We start from the raw sequence: 18,295 nt of genomic DNA on the forward strand, positions 1-18,295 counted from the left end.
AGATCAAAGGTTGTTAGATTTAGCAAGGTTACCCATCTAAATTTAAATTTCAGATAAACAACGAATTGTTAGAATCTGTATTCTCTAAACATTGCATGTGACATTTACTGGGTTTCTTATTTCATCTGGCAAACCCACTCTCTATCAGGGGAAAATGGTCAGAGATGTCGATGAAACTTGCCCGCGGGTAGATGGCAGCCGCATCCCAGGGAGTAGAGGAGATAGAGCAGAGCTTAGTGGGAGCGTGTCAGATGGAAGAAGACAATGAAGGGCCGGATGAGGAATTCTGACCTTTCAAGGGCTGATGGAGGAAAACTGAGAGACGAGGAGGGAGGGCAGGCCAGGAGGCAAGTTCCGAGGAGGAGGGGTCCCTCCCTGCAGGAAGTTCCATTCCTTCGGTAAGTATCGAGTGTCTGCTACTGTGTTAGATGACCCCTGAGAACAGTGCTCTGAAATGGACACTTTGGCAATCACTTCTGTAGTTTCTTAAAAGTTTTCAGAGAGTCGATTTCAGTACTCCAGTGAAGACCAGGCCACCTGCCACAATACAGAGGGTTTTGAAGTCTTTCTATTATGAATTAAACTGTGTCCCATCAAATTTGCATGTTGAAGTCCTAGCTGTAACCCCTAGGACTTCAGAGAGCTTATTCGGGGATAAGGTCATAGCAGATATAATTAGCTAAAGATGAGGTCATACTGGAACAGGGTAGGCCTCTAATCCAATATGACAGATGTTTTTATATCAAGAGGGAGAATTTGGACAGAGATGCATGCACTGAGGAAGGACCCCATGTGAAGAAGGCAGAGATCTGTAAGGGAAAGAACACCATAAATCACCAGAAAAACACCAGAAGCCAGGAGGCGAGGCAGACTCTGTCAAACCCTCAGGAGGCACCAACCCTGCCAACACCCTGATCTTGGACTTCTAGCCACCAGAACTGTGAGACAATAAATCTGTTTTTAAGCCACTCAGTTTGTGGCCCTGTTTTGCTGTGTATAATGCACACCCATGTTTTTGTGCACATTATACATGGATTATAGCCATGGTGTATAATCATCATGTCCACGTATAATGCACATCTTTAGTTTTCCCTCAAAAATGTGGGCAAAAGGTGTGCATTATACACAGTAAATTACGGTACTTTACAAAAATTAACTCAAAGGAAGTCCCCAGCCGACACAAGCCCTTTCCTGAGGGGCGTTTCCCATGGAGACGCTGACCCTGATGACCCTCTCCCAGGGTCAAGCCTCGGGTAGGAGACGTATCCTCAGTCTTCAGCTTCTGTGTTTCTTGTCCTTGGTCACTGACTTCAATGCCTTCCCCGCCTTCTAAATAAGGAAGAGAATTACCGCCACTTTCCCTTCCTCTCCGCCCTCCCCCATGCACCCAAGCCCTCCTTCACTTCTCTTTCCCGCGAAGCAGCTGTGCAGGCCTGGTAAGGCTGCCCAGCACTTTCCCAGTTCCCCTTTCTTTCCCTTCTCCCCAAAGCCTCACCCCAGTGTGAAATGAGGCGGCCTTCATAGCCCCAGGCTGGAGGAAAGGCTGTTTTCTTAGATTTCCAGGCTTTTCTGGATCCATTTCCTCCCGGATGGCTTTCTCTTACTTCATGCTGATGGAATGTTTAATTATTCAAAGTATATTAATTAACCACACGTGAAGCACTGTGCTAGCAGCCTCTGGAGCATCTGAGATGGAGAACACCTTGTGCCTCAAGACAATTGACACTTGGTAATCTTTTAAAGGTGACAGGTAAGTTTGTCCTTAGACTAACTCCAGTTGACTTATCTGGGCTTCCTGAAGGCTTAGGCTTTAAGGCACTGTGGCTCCATGGGACAGAGTGCTATGAGACACGAGTGATGTCTCCAAGAACAAAGGAGGGGAGATGCCAGCCTGGGAAGGCCACCTATTTGCCATCACTGAAGAGAGAGACTCGGATCTAGATTCAGATTCAGGCTCCACGTATTACTAAGGGAACTTGAGCAAGTTGTAACCCCTTGCAACCTCAGAACGATGGAACCTCTGACTCTCTCGATAGTTACATATTCTAACAAGTAAGTAATAATAAAACCAATGACTCTGGAACAGGTAGGTATTTTAGGTTGATTGATTTTTTAAAAAATATTTCATTTATTTATCTTTAGAAGGGAAGGGAAGGAGAGAAGGAGAGAAGTATCAATGTATGGTTGCTTCTTGTAAGTCCCCTGAGGGGAACTGGCCTGCAACCCAGGCATGTGCCCTGACTGGGAATCGAACAGCGATTATGTGATTTGCAAGCCTGCGCTCAATCCACTGAGCTACACCAGCCAGGGCTGATTTCTAAGTCTGGATATACTGGAGTGAGGAGGAGATAAGACCAGACCCCTACTAGTTACAGCACAAGGCAGAAAAGATTGTTAAGAGCACTGGAAGTGTGGCATGCCGTGGGGACGCACACCAACTGTCCGTGGCCTAGAAAGATGGGCCTGTTGGGAGAGAACAGACACTGTGGAGTCTGAGGATGGAATCAGACGAGTGGGGCTCATTCATGAGCCTATGGCAGTGGGAAAAAAATGCCCAGAAGACTGGGACAAGAGCAGAGAGCCTTCAATTCCTAGCTAAAAAGTTGGGATTCTAAGAAAGCAGAAATCTCTGAGTCAAGTGCCATAGCAAACCAGCACAGTATCATTTACATTTCAAAACACAAGATGCAAATTTTCAATTGCCTAGTTCTTCGCAGGGTGACAACTGAGTTATGCTGGTACAGAAGCATCTTATTCCTCCCTAATAAGACTAATTAGTCATGATAACAGTTGCCATTTTGTAGCACTATTTATGTATTACATGTATGAACAAGGCGGTCTTGACAGCCTCATATTAGTACATCAAAGTAGACACTACTATGATGAGCACTGAGATTTTAAGAGCTTATCTGCCCAAGGTCACCCAGCAGTAGTGACAGAGAGGGCTGGCAAAAAGATGGGACCCCAGCCTGAGCCCGCATACCACGCACCTGATACAACATTTTGCTATTAAAAGTTGGGGCAGTGAGGGGGAGTAACGTAAGGACTGCTGACTGCTTCTAACTCAGGATTTCACGTGCATGGAAAGGCCCAAATGACACTTGAAAATATTCAGAAATGACTGGTTTTGTGGTCCCTCAGCGTTCATTCTTATCCAAAATAATGAAAATCGCCTGAAATGTGAATCGGTTGTTCACTGATGTGTTCCTGGCCACCCATGTTCCACCTGATTTTAAATGATTCTTCTTCACTACGGTCGCCTTTCACCCTCCCCTTTCCTTTCAGGAGATACATCTACAGGTGCAGATGCCACGCTGATACAGGAAATCAAGACGGATGGTGTTCTGTGTTCACTCTTAACAGGATTACGTGGCTCAGGATGGCTCTTTGCTTCAAGCTGGAAGGCTTCCCAGGCGCCGTGCAGGATCCGCTGGTCTGGACAGTGTCTCCTAATCACAAAGGAGGCTCAGCGACAAGACAGACCCGAACTAACAGGTACAATCACCTCCTTCCAAGTGTGTGATAGGACTTAACTCAGTTCCAGAAGCGAGTGAGTGTGAGGCCTGAAAGGTGGAGCATGAACCTCTGAAGATCAACTAAGCTCTCTTCAAAACCGAAGCCAACAAGAACACAAACCACTTTCTCGGGAGACTCCATGTCAATCTTGCAAATTAGTTTACTGTTCATGCTAATTTTTAGACGATCTCTTTTGGGAGGAACCATACCAGATATATGGGATGGAACCATATAAAACTGCTATTTGACCATTATTTTGCCCACAAAAGTGGTCATTCCACATGAGTCAACTAGTAATCATCATTGTAATGTGTCGAATTCCCAAAGTGTTTTCTCTATTTCTCAATTTAAATGGAGACAATGGATCATAAAAATAAGATAAGAGAATATATAGCACGTCCTAAATTCTTAATAAATGTCTGTTGAATTTTCAAGTGTGTGATAGTGGCCTGAGTCTTGCTGGGTCTTACGCACACTGGGCACCAAACTTTCTAGTGCCCAGGTGAACGCACCTTGCCACCTTACAGTTTAATGTCACCAAGCTCAAAATAATCAAAAAACCCACTTGATTTATATATTTACATTTTTATTAGAACTCTTCAGAACTGTCAACAATTGGACAACATATCAGGAAAAACACACATGGAACACCGACATCCACTAAACTTGCACCGCTTCCATATTTACACATAAAGTTACTGTATATATAAAAAATATTTTCAAGGACTCATGGGCTTGGGGATATTCAAAAGACATTATTGCTACATTTCAATATTTACAAAAAAAGCCACGAAATAATTTCAAACATTAAGCCACTGCAAAGAAACATCTGATGTAAAAAAAATTATAAAAATATAAACTTTCAAGAATACCCAAGACAAAACTCTCAGTGAAGTGCCCCTGAAGTACCTAGACATCTACAGTTAACGATCACTTTTCTTACTCTAATCAGAGTCAACAGAAATGCAAAGGAAATTTTCAAAGTATGGCAAACAGTGACAATCTCTTTTGTTGACCAAAAAATAAAAATAAAAAAATAAAAAGCCCCAAAACCTGTTACCTTTGGAAAGGTGCGAGAGCATAGAACTCCAGTGCAAATGGTTACTTCCAGATAAATGGCCACAGTTCTCTAAATGTCATCTAAGGGACCTGGGAGGGGAAACCGTGAAGGCAGCATACCTGAATCTTGCAAGACAACACGCAGACCTTGCCATGTACATATGGACCTCTTATAGTTTGGCAGTGATGAAAAAGAAGGTAAACTCTAAGAATAATATCCAGGCTACAACCTAAAGGGTACGATTTAAATATGTTTCAGTGGGAGAGTAGCATTAGTAAGGTCTAAGGAACGAGTACAGTATGCTGAGTATAAATAACAGAGTGCCTTAAGTGCAGGTGGATTGCAAATAAATAAGTACTTAGGCACTGCATGTCCTACATGCCTCTATGTAAGCTTCTCAGGACAGCTAGGTGAAGGGAATCAAGAGCAGCATGAATAGTGAAAGCCAAAGCTACTTTCTGGGTACTGAAGGACCCTCTTGGGCTCAGGGCAAGAATGCCCCCCCAAAAGATTTCTCTATAGGCATACATACACGTGCACACACACACATATAGATACTGGCCCGGTGTCCAGGACATGCCTGCAAAGGAGGCTAAATCTCAATTTTATTTCCTGCTCCAAACTAAGACAGCACTGTTTTCTCACTCCTGCCAGAGTCATGCAATAGATCTTTTCAAATGGTATCAAATCTATTGAACACAATGTCATTGGGAAGCTAGTAGGCTTGTTCTGGACAATCTATGAGCAAGTTCATTGGCTACAAGAGGAGACTTTTGTTAAAACTGTACTTGATAATTATGTTCTCTCTCTCTCCCTCTCTCTCTCTCTCTCTCAGCACCAACTATGTCCTTCAAACTCGCCTGGCTCTTGATCTATTCCTACGTACAGCAGACTTGAGCCTGAGTTGTATCCAGAAATGACACCTTGCGGGTTTCCCTCAGACACATGAACATGTACACTGCAGGATGAGTATATACAGATGCAGGCTGGGGAGGCCCTGTCTCCACTTCACTCCCCAACAGCAAACTGGTGAGAAAGCAGGTCAGTAGCACAAAGGCTCACGCGCAGCGGCAAGTCTTCATTCATGCTCGGGGAGCATTTTTTTCATGGTCTACATCTCATTCCCAGCATGAAATAGAGTTCTTAAGCCCAGATATTCATAGACTCCTGACCTTTGTCCTAATAACATTCTATTTTCCACATCAAGGGCTTAGCTTTCAGCGTCTAATCTTACTACACCATCACATCATTATGGATGGTTACGAGGGCCGAAGGTGACTACTGCCATTTATTCAAATAAACTATCAACCACACTTTTCTAACAGAAATAGAGAAAGCTCAGAAAGGGCTCAAGGTGTCGAAAGTCTATCCCACTCTCCCTTTCTCCAACTCAGAATTATGTTTCGTTTACCAGCAGCTACTCTGCTACTGAGAATATATGTAGTTTGAACCCTGGCAAGGGGGTGGGGGCTGATGACAAAAATCATCAGCCACTAAAGTGTGCTCATAAAGACAGGATTACAGGAGGGTATCCATTATCCTGGAGTAGGATGCTAGTGGAAAAAAACAGTCACAGAAACCAGAAGAATGGGGATCGCTGTGTTGGGGAGACCCCAGACATTCTGCTTCAGACGTCTTCGTGAACAAGCAGAGGCTGGGTGGATGAGGCGCTGCTGCCCACGGAATTGATCCGCACAGAATGGTCCACCACCACGTTCTCCTGGTTGGGGCTCCAGTTTGCTAAGTTGGAATAAATCTGAGGAAAACAAGTCCACAGTTAATACACTAGCCCCTCCACTGAGCACAGTAGCAAATGGGGCACATTTGCAGCTTCAGAATCGCAAATAACTCGAGGAAGTCTGTTAAACAGAGACCTTCACGGCCCCAAACCAAATCATATGACAAAAGAAAATGTGAGCTTCGCTTTACCCCTCATTTTCCCCAAGGCCCCATTACGTGGGAAGTGACGGCCAAAAAAAAGTGCTTCTCTGCTCGGACACTTCTAGGAACAGGCACCACCTGATCTATTTAAAAGGTTTATAAATCTAGGCAGCTAACTACAACCCCATAGCCCATGCAATTTGCTGGGACACCTGTGGCCCTTCCATGGGTCTTCCATTGAGAATCAAGCACTTGAGTGGAAAATGCTGTTTCATTTGAAATATGCTTCAACACCCAGAAGAGCAAGCTGTAACCCTGAAGTACCGGGGGTATAGTGCTTAGGAAAGAGCTTCAAGCACACAATCCAGAAAAAAAGCAACTTAAAATATCTGAGTCAAAGTAAAGATCTATCTTCCTTAAAAAAGGAAGAAAGAATGGATTTGGGTTTGGAATTCCTCGCTCCTCCAGTCACGGGGAGGGATCTCACAACTTCAAACAGCTCTTCATTCTGTGTGGCTTGTGGGCATGACAGCGCTCTGCCATTTTCTGGCTACGCTTGTTTGAGTAGAGGGCTTATTTCACTGTAGTAACAGGCTGTCTTTTTATGCTTTTATTCTAGCTCACGTCACCCCAACCTTGCAAAGGCCAAATGGCCCTGACATATGACAGGGCATCCACACTGACCTCATGACCAGCACATGGGGTGGGGGAGGAAACGGGACTAATCCTTATGGAAACTTCTACTTCCACACTTCTGAGTGTAAAGCCCTCCATTCTCTTCCCCCTCATCTCACATCTTTCTTTGGCTCAGGGTGGTTGGGCAGAAAGAACTTGTTTCCTTTGCTTTACTTTCCCACCCAAAGTCCAATATACAGCCTAAGCCAGGGAGAGAAGGAGTGAGGAAGGTAGTTTTCCCCCACCCCATAACCTGAGAAGGAGGACACACCTGGGACCGAAAGAAGGGAAACCCTGGCGGGGCCAGAGTGTACTCACATGATTGCTGCTCTCCGAAATCTGCTTCTCAATCAGCTGGACAATCTGCTTGAATGTCGGCCTCTTTAGGGGGTCGGCATCCCAGCAAGTCTTCATTATGTCATACCTGCAAAATGAGGGCCGTGTCCCATCACCACTCAATGCCTGTCACCGGTCTTCAGATGTACACCAAGCAATCACTCCAAAAATAACGCCAGGGCTAGGCGCCTGGACATACTGAATGGCCCACTCTACGTATGAAATGCTGCCAAAACCCTTTGTGTATTTGGTGACAAGAGAGGAGGAAAATAAGCTACAGAAATGACATTTGACCAGGGTCTTAAACAGGAACCAGGTGATATTTCAAACTGGCCCACTTGAAAACCCTCAACATCTGGGCTTCTGTCTTTAAAATGAAAATAAAAGGGGAAACATAAACTGAAGGAAAACATCTTGGCCCTTACATTTCAGCAGGTGCATGCTCAGGGCTCAGCATTCGGAAACCTTCCTTGATCATCTTGTAGAACTTAGAATCGACCGGCATTCCAGGGTAGGGACTGCTTCCTGAGACACAAATGGTTTGCAAATCAGTGTTACTCATAAGAAAGCAGGATGCTGATAAAACCTTAAGGAGGTGCTCTGAGCCTATGAAGGTGCCTATGGCAAGGATCACTTTACCTAAAGAGAACAGCTCCCACAGAAAAATCCCATAGGACCAGACGTCACTTTCAAATGTGTACACACAGTTGAATATGCTTTCAGGTGCCATCCACTTCACAGGCAGCCGAGCCTGTAATGGAAGCACAGCGTAAATTCAGAACCTCCAAAAAACTGAGTAGAATATGTTCCTATCGACATTGCTCTTGCTGAGAGGTGGGGGCGAGGACCTACCGGTCCTCTCACAGAAGCCTTTTGTCTATATAACTTCCGGTGAATCCCATCTACCTCTGAAATAGGCAGCTCACAAGAATACCATCCTTATTTTCAAGATGGGAGCACTGACTCACTACAGCACAGGCATCAGAGGCAGACGGCTATGGGTCCTAATTCTGACTCCACCCTTGGTCTTGAGCACCACACTCTTGTCAGTGACCACCGAGTGTGTTTTCCCTGTTTCCCTTCATGCTAGAAACTTGGCTTCACACAATAAGAACTGCATTTCTCAGCCCCTTTGCAGCGAGGTATAACCATGTGACTCAGTTTTGGCCTACAAGTTATAAGTGTTGTAGGGAAGCTTCCGGAAAACCTCCTTAAAATCCAGTTGGCATGTGCCTTGCCCTCTCCCTTCTCGTCTCATCCTTTACCCTGCCTTCTGAATGTAGTGGTCTCCCAGCGGCGGCCATCATGAACCACGAGGATTAGGACTACACCCAGGCATGGTAAAACACGGAAAGAGGAAAGATTTGGTTCTCTGGTACTTCGTGGTGCCTCTATAACAGGCCTGGCCTACTGCTCCTATACTTCTTTTTCTTTTCTTTCAGATTTTCTGTTGTATACAAGCAAAACTCTCCCAAAGTAACGCATCGGGAAAATCCTTAAATATCTGTAACTAAGCCCCTCTGTCTTTTTCTGTAAAACAAACACAGTACTTCAAATTTCATGAGTTGTTCTGTGGGTTAAATGATGATAATGCGGGTCAACATGCTGCGCACAGTCCCGCTAAGGGGGTAACACCTGGGAAGCGGTGAAGCATAAGCCGGCACTCGGCACAGAGCAGCAAGGCGCGAAGACTGTGACTAGTCCAAGAAGGTGAGTGGCAGATTCGGGGCTTACATTCAACAGCTGAACTGCACATCTGAATCCTTTCTGCTAAAATCGAGCCAAACTTTCCGTGATTATTCCTCTTAAAGACATTCTGGATTCCTGGATCTTAATGGACCATAGAAAACTAAATCAATCCTTCTCTTAATCCATTTAGAATGGAAAACTAAGGCATATTTTTCTAGTCTTTAAAGTTATTTTAGTCCAAAGGAAAAAAATCTTTCCAATATCCTCCTTGACCCTGAGATTTCGTGCTAACACTCCTGTAGGGGCTCTTAACCTGAGATCTTGAATTCAGGTGCCTGTGAACTTGGAAGGGAAGAAATGATATTTCAGTGCACACTAACTTCTAAGCAAGGTTTAGTATTTCCTTAAATTCTGAGCAAAGGCAATAAAGCACAGTAGCCACAGCAGGACCTGTAACTTTGTCACTGATAGCAATCACAGCTGTCCTCGTCATAGTCTAGTGCCTGCACTCACCATCACTTCAAAGTTAGAGCTGTTTACAGACCCATAGCTGCAATACAGACTCTGTAACAGAGCACATGGACTGTCGCATCACAAATTTACTTTTGAATTATTTTGATAACTGTACTTCAGCTTAACTGGCTCCCTGGTTATGTGACTTATTTTATTTTGGACATTTAAAACAGTGTTCTGACAGAAGACCCACAGGATTCGCCACTCTAAGGAAGAGACCATAGCACAAAGATGACTATGAACCTATGTAATGATGAAAGGACTTCCAGAGAAACTGACCCAACAAAGAGATCACAAATGACTATGCTGTACATTTGGGGGTGGTAAGCAACTATGTGCCTTTCTGTGCTGTTTTAACTTGTACATACATGTTCCTTACTCGTTCCCTGGTGAAAGGGATATCTGAGATCAGTTAGTTCAACTGACTTGAGTTGGAGCCCATAATATGGAAGCCTAGTGGAAACTAACCCATCCTTGGCAATTCCAGTTAAGGTCACTAATCAATAACAGGCTATCAATGAACTTATAATCATTGTCGTGATTACTGATATTTCAAATAAGACAGCTATAAAGAATAGTCACCAAAAGGAGTGCCATGTAAGTATTAGCCACACTGTGCCCGGCTCTATTCTGAGCACTTTGCATATATTATTTGACTCAGTCCTCATTGCAGCTTTATGAGGAAGCTGACAGTACTATTCCCAAGAGGAAAAAACCAACATTCAGAAGTGTTGGGTAATTCTTGCCAAATATGACACAGCCGCTACATGATGGAGCCAGACTTGACCTTGGGGACACCAGGACCAGAAGCTGCTACCTTCTTCCTTTTGTAGTTTTCTCACTCTTCAGAGGCCTAAAAACCATGTCACATTCCTCCTTCTAACAGCGTATCAGGACATAAAGAACATCATTTTATTAATGGCTCTAATGATAAAATCTAGCTTCAAAGCACTGCATGCTTTGATCAGGAGGTAAACCTGGCAATGTTTCTCTAAACCTGAGTCAAATACAGCCAACCCACAAAGATGCCATAGTGACAAAGAAGAAATTATTACCTTATCATAAATTTAGGATATAAACAGCTACTTCCAGGAATAAATCCGGACTATAGAAATGGGCCTGGGAAAACCGATGTAGAAGACTATGTATACAGGACCACATGACTTCCCATGTTAATGGGATGCTGTTCTGGAAATCACGGGCTCTACCAACCTCTACAACCTGTGTCATCACAGACAAACATCACTGAAATATACCGTAACTCTTCAAATGTGAAGACACTGCATTAAACTGCCAAGGGCTTGTGATACAATGAAAATTGGCAAGGAAATAAAGCACTTTAGAATAAAATCACTATGCTCTTTAAACCAATTATAACTTACAAACTGATTTTATAAGCTCTTTATTGATTATAAGATCCAACATTCTCTATACCTAATTCTGAACATTATATTAGATTTTAATCTTTTTCACAGGGCATGTCAATCTCAAAATAAAATTCTCCTGCTGTGACCTTCAGGTTCACATTTGTTTCACTGGAGCAAAATTGAGTTCATTGCTATTCGGAGGCTATAATGAAAACTAAGGCTATTTCTGTTTCCTTCACATGCCCCATAATTACACAATTAGAATGAGGAATTCTATTATCAGAATGTTAGTTGTAGATTATAATGTTCGGCATAGCATGCAAATTTTGCAAAAGTACACTTAATTTGACTGCTAAAGTGTGTATCTCAAAGGTAAGATTTGCATTATGAAAATCATAAAACACAACTCTTATGAGAACTTGAAACTAAAATCCTTCACTGGACTGTCAAGGTACTCACGTTTCCTTTGACCACGTAATTAGAGTCATTCTTGATGTCTCTGGCTAGGCCAAAATCACAAATCTTTGTAATTCGACCATGAGTAAGGAGGATGTTTCTGGCTGCTAAGTCTCTGTGAATACACTGTATCAGAAGAGAGGGGAGGGGAAAGGCATTTAAACTTATTTTAAACCTTTAAAGGGTGAAAGCTATGTTCAATGCTATAGTGCCGTCTATGTTATACAACTCCAATACTTCTGCTTCACATCTCAATTATCTGGTGCACCAAAAAGGAGTATCTAAATTACGCCCTGAATGATGCTCAAAATTTGTGTTTCACATCGTTAGGACCTTAATTACTATAATCACTTTCCAAACTAACTGAAATAGATGCTTTCTTGGGACCACTTTCATTCATAGGAGAATATGTTAAATAGTCATATCATATTTTTTACACCAAAAACTCATTTTGCACGCTTCTCTGGGAGTGTCCTTTTATAGAATTTCTAAAAGGTCTTTGTAACTTCAACTTGACACCTCCCAGGGACACAGGGAAGAGGCTCTTTATTTCAGCCACCCTATATCCTCTTTTAGTATGTAATTGTTCGGAAATGTCACCACTGACACATCAGAGTCGGATCTGTGACCTTATCCTATTCTGTTCGTCCCACTTCCTCAGGAATTCCTCTTACCCTTCCAGACACCATGTTCCTTGTTCTGGTCCCATCGTTCTCTTTCTATCCTCATTCTCTCCCCAAATGTTTATTATTCTCTCTGAGCCCTTCTTCCCCCAACACTTTATATACCACACATGCAACACTAGTCTAATTTCAAGAAAACCCAAGCATATGCCTCCCCAAGTGCTGCAGCTACGTGAGGGGCCCTTTCCTTTCGCTGATAAAATAATTACCTATTTTCTAACAGCTTCAGTATCCTAAAAGCCAAAAGGTTTAAATGAATTCATTGCATATAAAAGTATTCATAGAAAGCTCATTTAGACAGGATTACACTTTAAAGCTTATACATGAGAACAGGAATTCCAACGAGACAGCAGTTGGAACACGAAGAAACTAAATTTCCTCTGCTTTTGGTTACTGCACTTCAAAATGACACTCTGCATTCTAACTATGGCTCTGAAATGCGCCATTCTGGGAAGAAAGATTCTTCCGAAAACCACTCCCACTTACGTTCTTCGAGGCCAGGAAGGCCATGCCCTTTGCCACCTGGTAAGAAAAGCTCAACAAGTCTTCCAGGTCCAGGGCCAACTCGTCATCCTCCATGATGGCAGGAGTCACATCTCTTTCTATGTATGAGCCTGTGGAGAGGAGAAGGATTTTGTTATCAATTAACACCGTAAAGGCGAGGAAAATAAAAGACAGTAAGTGACACCCATGAGACCAAAGGCTGGTAGTGAATGAGCTGATGCGAACTTGCAGGCCAGTGACCTCCCCCAGTGGTCAGGACAGGTAGATGTTGGATCATAAAGTAACAGTCACAATCCTGGAGTAGGTTATAACACCTTTACAGGAGAAGGATGGTGGATTAATACAACAACCTTCTATTTTTGATATGTGAAATATGTATTTGAAATAATCCAATGTGCAAAATACACATTTGATATGCATGGATTTCCACGGATGCAATGAGATGCTTTGACACTAAACACCCCCTGGAAACCCCCGACTGCCACTGACCACTGTTGCCATTGCCACTGGACACCACTATGAAGGAGAGCTGGTCACTGCCAGGAATGTTGTTATATTCCATGGTGGTATGAGAAATCCTCTGTAAATAAAGTGGGTTTTGTCACTTGACAGGTACCCACCTATTCTCGCTGATCTCCTTTTGTCTGCCTTGGTCGGTACAACATAAGAAACTCCAGGTTTCATGTCCATGTACTCATTGGTGCTATCATTACTGCGAGAGAAAACATGCATCAGACCATGAATGAATAGAATGGGAAATAGGGGAGCACCCGTGGGGCAGGCTCTATCTCCCCCTCCATTTTTATGTAATAGGCTGATTTTATTCAAAGAAAATATTGCCAAGTTTGAATAAAGAAAATCTTCTTTAGTCAGAGATGAATTTTTAACGTTCAACCTTTGGGTCCCACCCCCAAGAACGAGACGGGGTTTTTTGTGCTCAGTCATACACGAGACTCAGGTTAGAAATGTTCCATCTCTGGACACTAGAGATTTAATAGAAAACAGAGCCCCAAAGCATTGTCCTATATTACTTCAAACTCTCTCTGAATTAGCCCCAAGAGACAAGATGAAAGAGACAAAGACCCAGAGTTTCTGAGATGTGTTAGGGGGGAGAACACAGAGACCATTAACATACAGCAACTGATGGAAGATGGTTTAAAAAAAAACAAGTGTGGTTCAGATGAACACCAATAATTTGGATGATTTTCTGAACCATCTGGACCTCTTGAATCTGCAACATTTGGCTGGAGAGTCTTCAAGATTTCTAGTACTTCCTGCTTGTGATTAGCATAGAAACACCATGACAACTATCTCCTTCGGAGCGTGTGGATGGTTCCAATCCCATATGGGATCCCCAAGCACAAAGAACACCACACAGGACGGAACAATTTAGACCATTATTTCAGAGAGTTAAAAAATACATATGAGACCAAGGCTTTAGAAATTAGGCAAAGTGGCTCATTTATTCATATAAAGAGGATATGCCCTGGAGAAACTAACAAAAGGTGGTTGGTACTGTGTTTTACTACTACTTGACAATACTCAAATTCACCGGATTAAAAAAATGTAAAAGCTTCACCTGGGGTTTAAAACTTTAGCCAGAGCTACAAAAAAGGCCTTTAAGAGGTAACTGCCCATCAATAACATTTACTGAGGTTTCCTTAAGGGCCTGGAGTGAAAAGAGGAGGAGACCAAGTCTTGCTATCTCAAAACGTAGGGAACACGGTGAATCAAAAGCAGAGAAAAAACCCAACACACAACTACAGAAATATAAAGTGTAAGGGACGGGGCACGAGAGGTATGATTTCTGTTGGGCTGAGTGAATCCAAAAAGCTGCTTTGGTGGTGGATCTTAACAACATTTGGAAAAAAGAGGCAAGGCGCGGCAGAGAAGATTTCCATTCTAGCTGTAAACCGCACTAATTCTCCTTAAAGGGACTTGAAGCTCTTTACGCATCATTTAAATTCAGAATGCTATCAGTGATGAAAGAGATGAAAATAAGGTGCAGAATTTCTTTAACTGTGCTACAGTAGTTGTGCCTTTTTATAGCATAATGAGTTTTTTTTTTAAGGGTGAAGTACATAGAAATAATTTAGAGGTAGATGGTGAGAAACCTACATGCAGAGTTATATTCAGAGCTTTCTGCCATTCTGTTAAAAGTTTTAAAGGAAGTTATTGTGACAACTTGACAAGCTTTTGCGTTTTCCCCATACACAGTGTCTCACTGTAAAGACACACATGGCGCCGAGCTCCACAGCACAGTGGAGTGACACGCAGGGCAGAGCTGTGATGAGGGAAACGGGTATCTAGCTCACTCAGGTGGACAGAACAAACGCTTAGGAAAAAACTAAGGCTGCATTTTAAAAAAATCAGCAAAAATCTAAATTTAACGCTACCTGGATCTTTAAAAACACTATTGGAACTCTGTAAACTGTTCATCACATTTAAATGATTTAATAATTCTGATTTTGCACCTCCAAGTACCTCAGTTCATTTTTTTTAAAGAATCAGTCTTGATTGCAAACCCTTGTGACCCCAGAACTTCCTGTCAACAGCTGACTATTGATGTAAATCAGTCTTACCAGGAAGGCTCCTTTGAATGCAGAAGGTTCTTATAAAGTGCTGCTTCTGCATGATCTTCTTGCTTTGAGCAAATAAATGAATCACGTTTTCTCCTCAAAAAATTCAAAAGATCACCATAGCAACAATACTCTGTAATGACCAGGGTGGGCCCTACGAGCATATGCAAAAAGGTTAGAAAGAGTTGAGGTATTCAGACAAATCCTGCCTCTCATTCAAATGCCCCGGGGGTGATCCAGGCCAGTAGCAGTCAGTTTCAAGGGATAAGCCTACTGGGTACCAATACAATCCTATGTATTAACACTGCTTATCAAAAAGTAGCTTTATGTGGATAAAACCAAATATGCAAGCCCCCTTTTACCCAAATTTCTGAGTGGTCAAGGGGCCAGGTGTGACTGCTGGTTACACTATTATCAAACTTCCTACGTGCATCCTTTGATTCACTTCTGTTCACACAGAGTGGGGTTCACACCCTCTTGGTAACATTATTATGGAAACGAGGGCACATGCAACAAGGAAAACCAACCTCATGGAAAAGCTGGCCGAGACCCATTAGAAAATGAGAGAACCTGAAATGACAGGGCATCACCTGTGCTCTGAGCACTAACTCAAACATTTTCTTGGTATTGTGAATGCCTGAAACTGCGACTCTGAAGTTAACAGGCACCTAATTAACTTGGGCAGAAATTTCTCATGAACTATTCATGATGTGGTGAAGCGACATTTCTGGGGACTGTTTTAAGAAATTACATAAAGTTGTCAACTTGACCGTGGAGCGCTCCAGATCTCGGGGAACAGCTCCTTTCACGCAGCTTTGTCCCTTTAGACCAAAACGAAATCCCTGATGGGAAGCTCAACAGATGCTTCAGGATTAGAAATTTATTTTTAACAAAAGTGAAGCGTTTGCCTCATTTGATGTATATTCGAGAGCCGGGAGGCTTAAAGGCCTACTTTTAATTATGACATGCAAATGACTATTAACCCTTTAGTGCCTAAACATAATCCAGCAAAATATAAAGCCTGCCAGATAAACAGAAAAGTTTTCTGGGCAGGTAAGGTATTGTCGTGATATTCAGGAGGTCCATGGTGTTGATGAGATGTGCAGCCCAGTAACTAAGGTATATCCTGGGCTGTCGCACCCAGTGATGATAAACGAAAATACTCATTCTTCAGAACAATAATTGGAGTAGGGGTGGGGGTAGGGTTCTAGCAAGAAGTAACAATGACCTGCGTAAAAATCTCTCAAGGAAGTTACTAGTCAAGCACGGTCGATAATATCTCAAAATGTCCCCCCTTTTGATCATTTGTCGGCCATGGCTTTACCTCCAATGGTGCACGCTCCAAGAAGATTCACAATATTCATATGGTTACCGAGGTAACTCAAGACTTTGAGTTCGGACATTAGGGCTTCTCGTTCTGTTAAATGGGCACTTGCTAAAATTAGAAAGATCTTAGGTTAGCAAAAATCAATTTTTTTGGCAAACTTGATGCTGAGCGCTTGCAGCAGCCTGCGGAAACCTACGTTTGAGCATCTTCACAGCAACAGTCATGGCTGCATCCGACTTAATTAAGCCGTAAGCGGTGGCCTCGACAACCTTCCCAAAGGCGCCAGCCCCCAAGGTTTTCCCTGCAGAAAGGAAAAGAACAGAGTGGGTGGTGGTGGAGGGACCAAAGGGCCATCTGTGTAATTTTAACATCAATGCAGGGATTAAGGACACATTTGTCTAGATACATTTCCCTATAATGAGCTTCATGCCAAACCTAACAAAGATGGTGACATTTCACAGAAAACATTTACTGTTCCAGGTGGAATAAAGCAAAGAAAGCTCTTGGGGTTCCCTAAAGTCATTGTTCTGGGTACACAAGAAGGTTCCTTGGAACGCCCCTCTTTCATACTGACCAAAGCTCAGCCTGTTTCTGGGAAACTCCCATTTGTGATCATAAGGAAGTTGCGTTGGGTCTATGTAAACATAATTGTTCCCATTTATCTCCTCAACAACCTTCCACTGTACTTCGTACATGGGTTTCTGGTGGGGGGAGAAAGGGAAAGACACATTATCTTTTAATGATCAATGTTTCAATCATGAGCGTGCTCAGAGCAGAGAACAAACAATTGGTTACCTGTAAATATTTGTAAGTGAGAATCATCACAATAATGCACATCATACCAGCGGCAATCACAAAACCAATCAGCAAAGGCGTGAAGAGGGTGTGGGAATGGATTTGTTCTGAAACGAAAGAGGAACGTGGAGTCACAACCTATCAGCAGGACGGGGTCTTCACTATAAACACCGAGCCCCAAACCGCCCGCCTCCCATCTCACAGCCCACGGCAGCATTCACAGCCGTGCACACCGCAGCCGCGTGCCTTGGTCATGATCTTAGTCTTGTTATGTGAAGGAATCTTTTAAAATAATTTTGACGCAGATCCTATGGAAGAGAGCGTGAGATGTCCACAGCACAAGAGTAATTTTATGCCGTTTGTCAAGGAAAAGCAACATCTGAATGAACTTAACACTTCAACTAAATTCCTTCCTTCGACAACTTTTAAGAAATTTTCTTTATGGATGATTTCTATTTTCTCCTCTGTGCTTTCCTCTACTTTCCTAATTTTTTTCCATTGAGGATGAATCTCTTCTACAACTGCGAAAAACATTTTTAAAGTGTTCTTTTTATTGCCCCGTCTGAAAAAAAATCTATGATGAAGAACAATGTAAGATTCTTCCCCTCATTACTCAAAAGCTGAGAATAGCCCACTTTTGGCACGTGTCTTTGCCAACGCAGGAAAAACAACAACGGAGCCCTAAGAATGCGGGTGCTCGGCTCTTTGTCTTGTAACGTCACACCAATTCATCAATGCGTCCACGAGGATCATTTAACTTCTGTTAGGAGAGCTAGTCACTCATGAATCAAGTGTTAAAGATGTTAAAGAAACAGCTCACTAACCTGACTTCATAAAAAGCAGTGTCGACTTTCTGATAGAGTGTCTGGCAATGTGTTGAAATAACTGACTTTAAATGGAATTAAAATTTTTAA

At 42.7% G+C, this 18,295-nt stretch overlaps 1 protein-coding gene across 2 annotated transcripts in view; it reads right to left on the minus strand.

The window, feature by feature from the left end:
• Nucleotides 1–4,085: 4,085 nt before the first annotated feature.
• KIT (KIT proto-oncogene, receptor tyrosine kinase) overlaps nucleotides 4,086–18,295 on the minus strand; it is a 79,475-nt gene continuing 65,265 nt past the window's right edge. For both annotated transcript variants that reach the window (XM_037034092.1, XM_037034091.1), the window contains exons 10-21: nucleotides 17,382–17,488; nucleotides 17,161–17,287; nucleotides 16,783–16,887; nucleotides 16,584–16,694; nucleotides 15,263–15,413; nucleotides 13,301–13,392; nucleotides 12,663–12,790; nucleotides 11,497–11,619; nucleotides 8,108–8,219; nucleotides 7,894–7,993; nucleotides 7,451–7,556; nucleotides 4,086–6,332 (exon numbers count right to left, since the gene is read on the minus strand). In XM_037034092.1, the coding sequence (XP_036889987.1) occupies nucleotides 6,204–6,332; nucleotides 7,451–7,556; nucleotides 7,894–7,993; nucleotides 8,108–8,219; nucleotides 11,497–11,619; nucleotides 12,663–12,790; nucleotides 13,301–13,392; nucleotides 15,263–15,413; nucleotides 16,584–16,694; nucleotides 16,783–16,887; nucleotides 17,161–17,287; nucleotides 17,382–17,488 (1,391 nt within the window). In that variant the 3' untranslated portion in view covers nucleotides 4,086–6,203. The remainder of the gene's footprint in view (nucleotides 6,333–7,450; nucleotides 7,557–7,893; nucleotides 7,994–8,107; nucleotides 8,220–11,496; nucleotides 11,620–12,662; nucleotides 12,791–13,300; nucleotides 13,393–15,262; nucleotides 15,414–16,583; nucleotides 16,695–16,782; nucleotides 16,888–17,160; nucleotides 17,288–17,381; nucleotides 17,489–18,295) is intronic.

This window comes from Sturnira hondurensis, unplaced genomic scaffold, assembly GCF_014824575.4.
Source record: "Sturnira hondurensis isolate 20B ecotype Veracruz unplaced genomic scaffold, ASM1482457v3 Scaffold0022017, whole genome shotgun sequence".
Classification (NCBI taxonomy): domain Eukaryota; kingdom Metazoa; phylum Chordata; class Mammalia; order Chiroptera; family Phyllostomidae; genus Sturnira; species Sturnira hondurensis.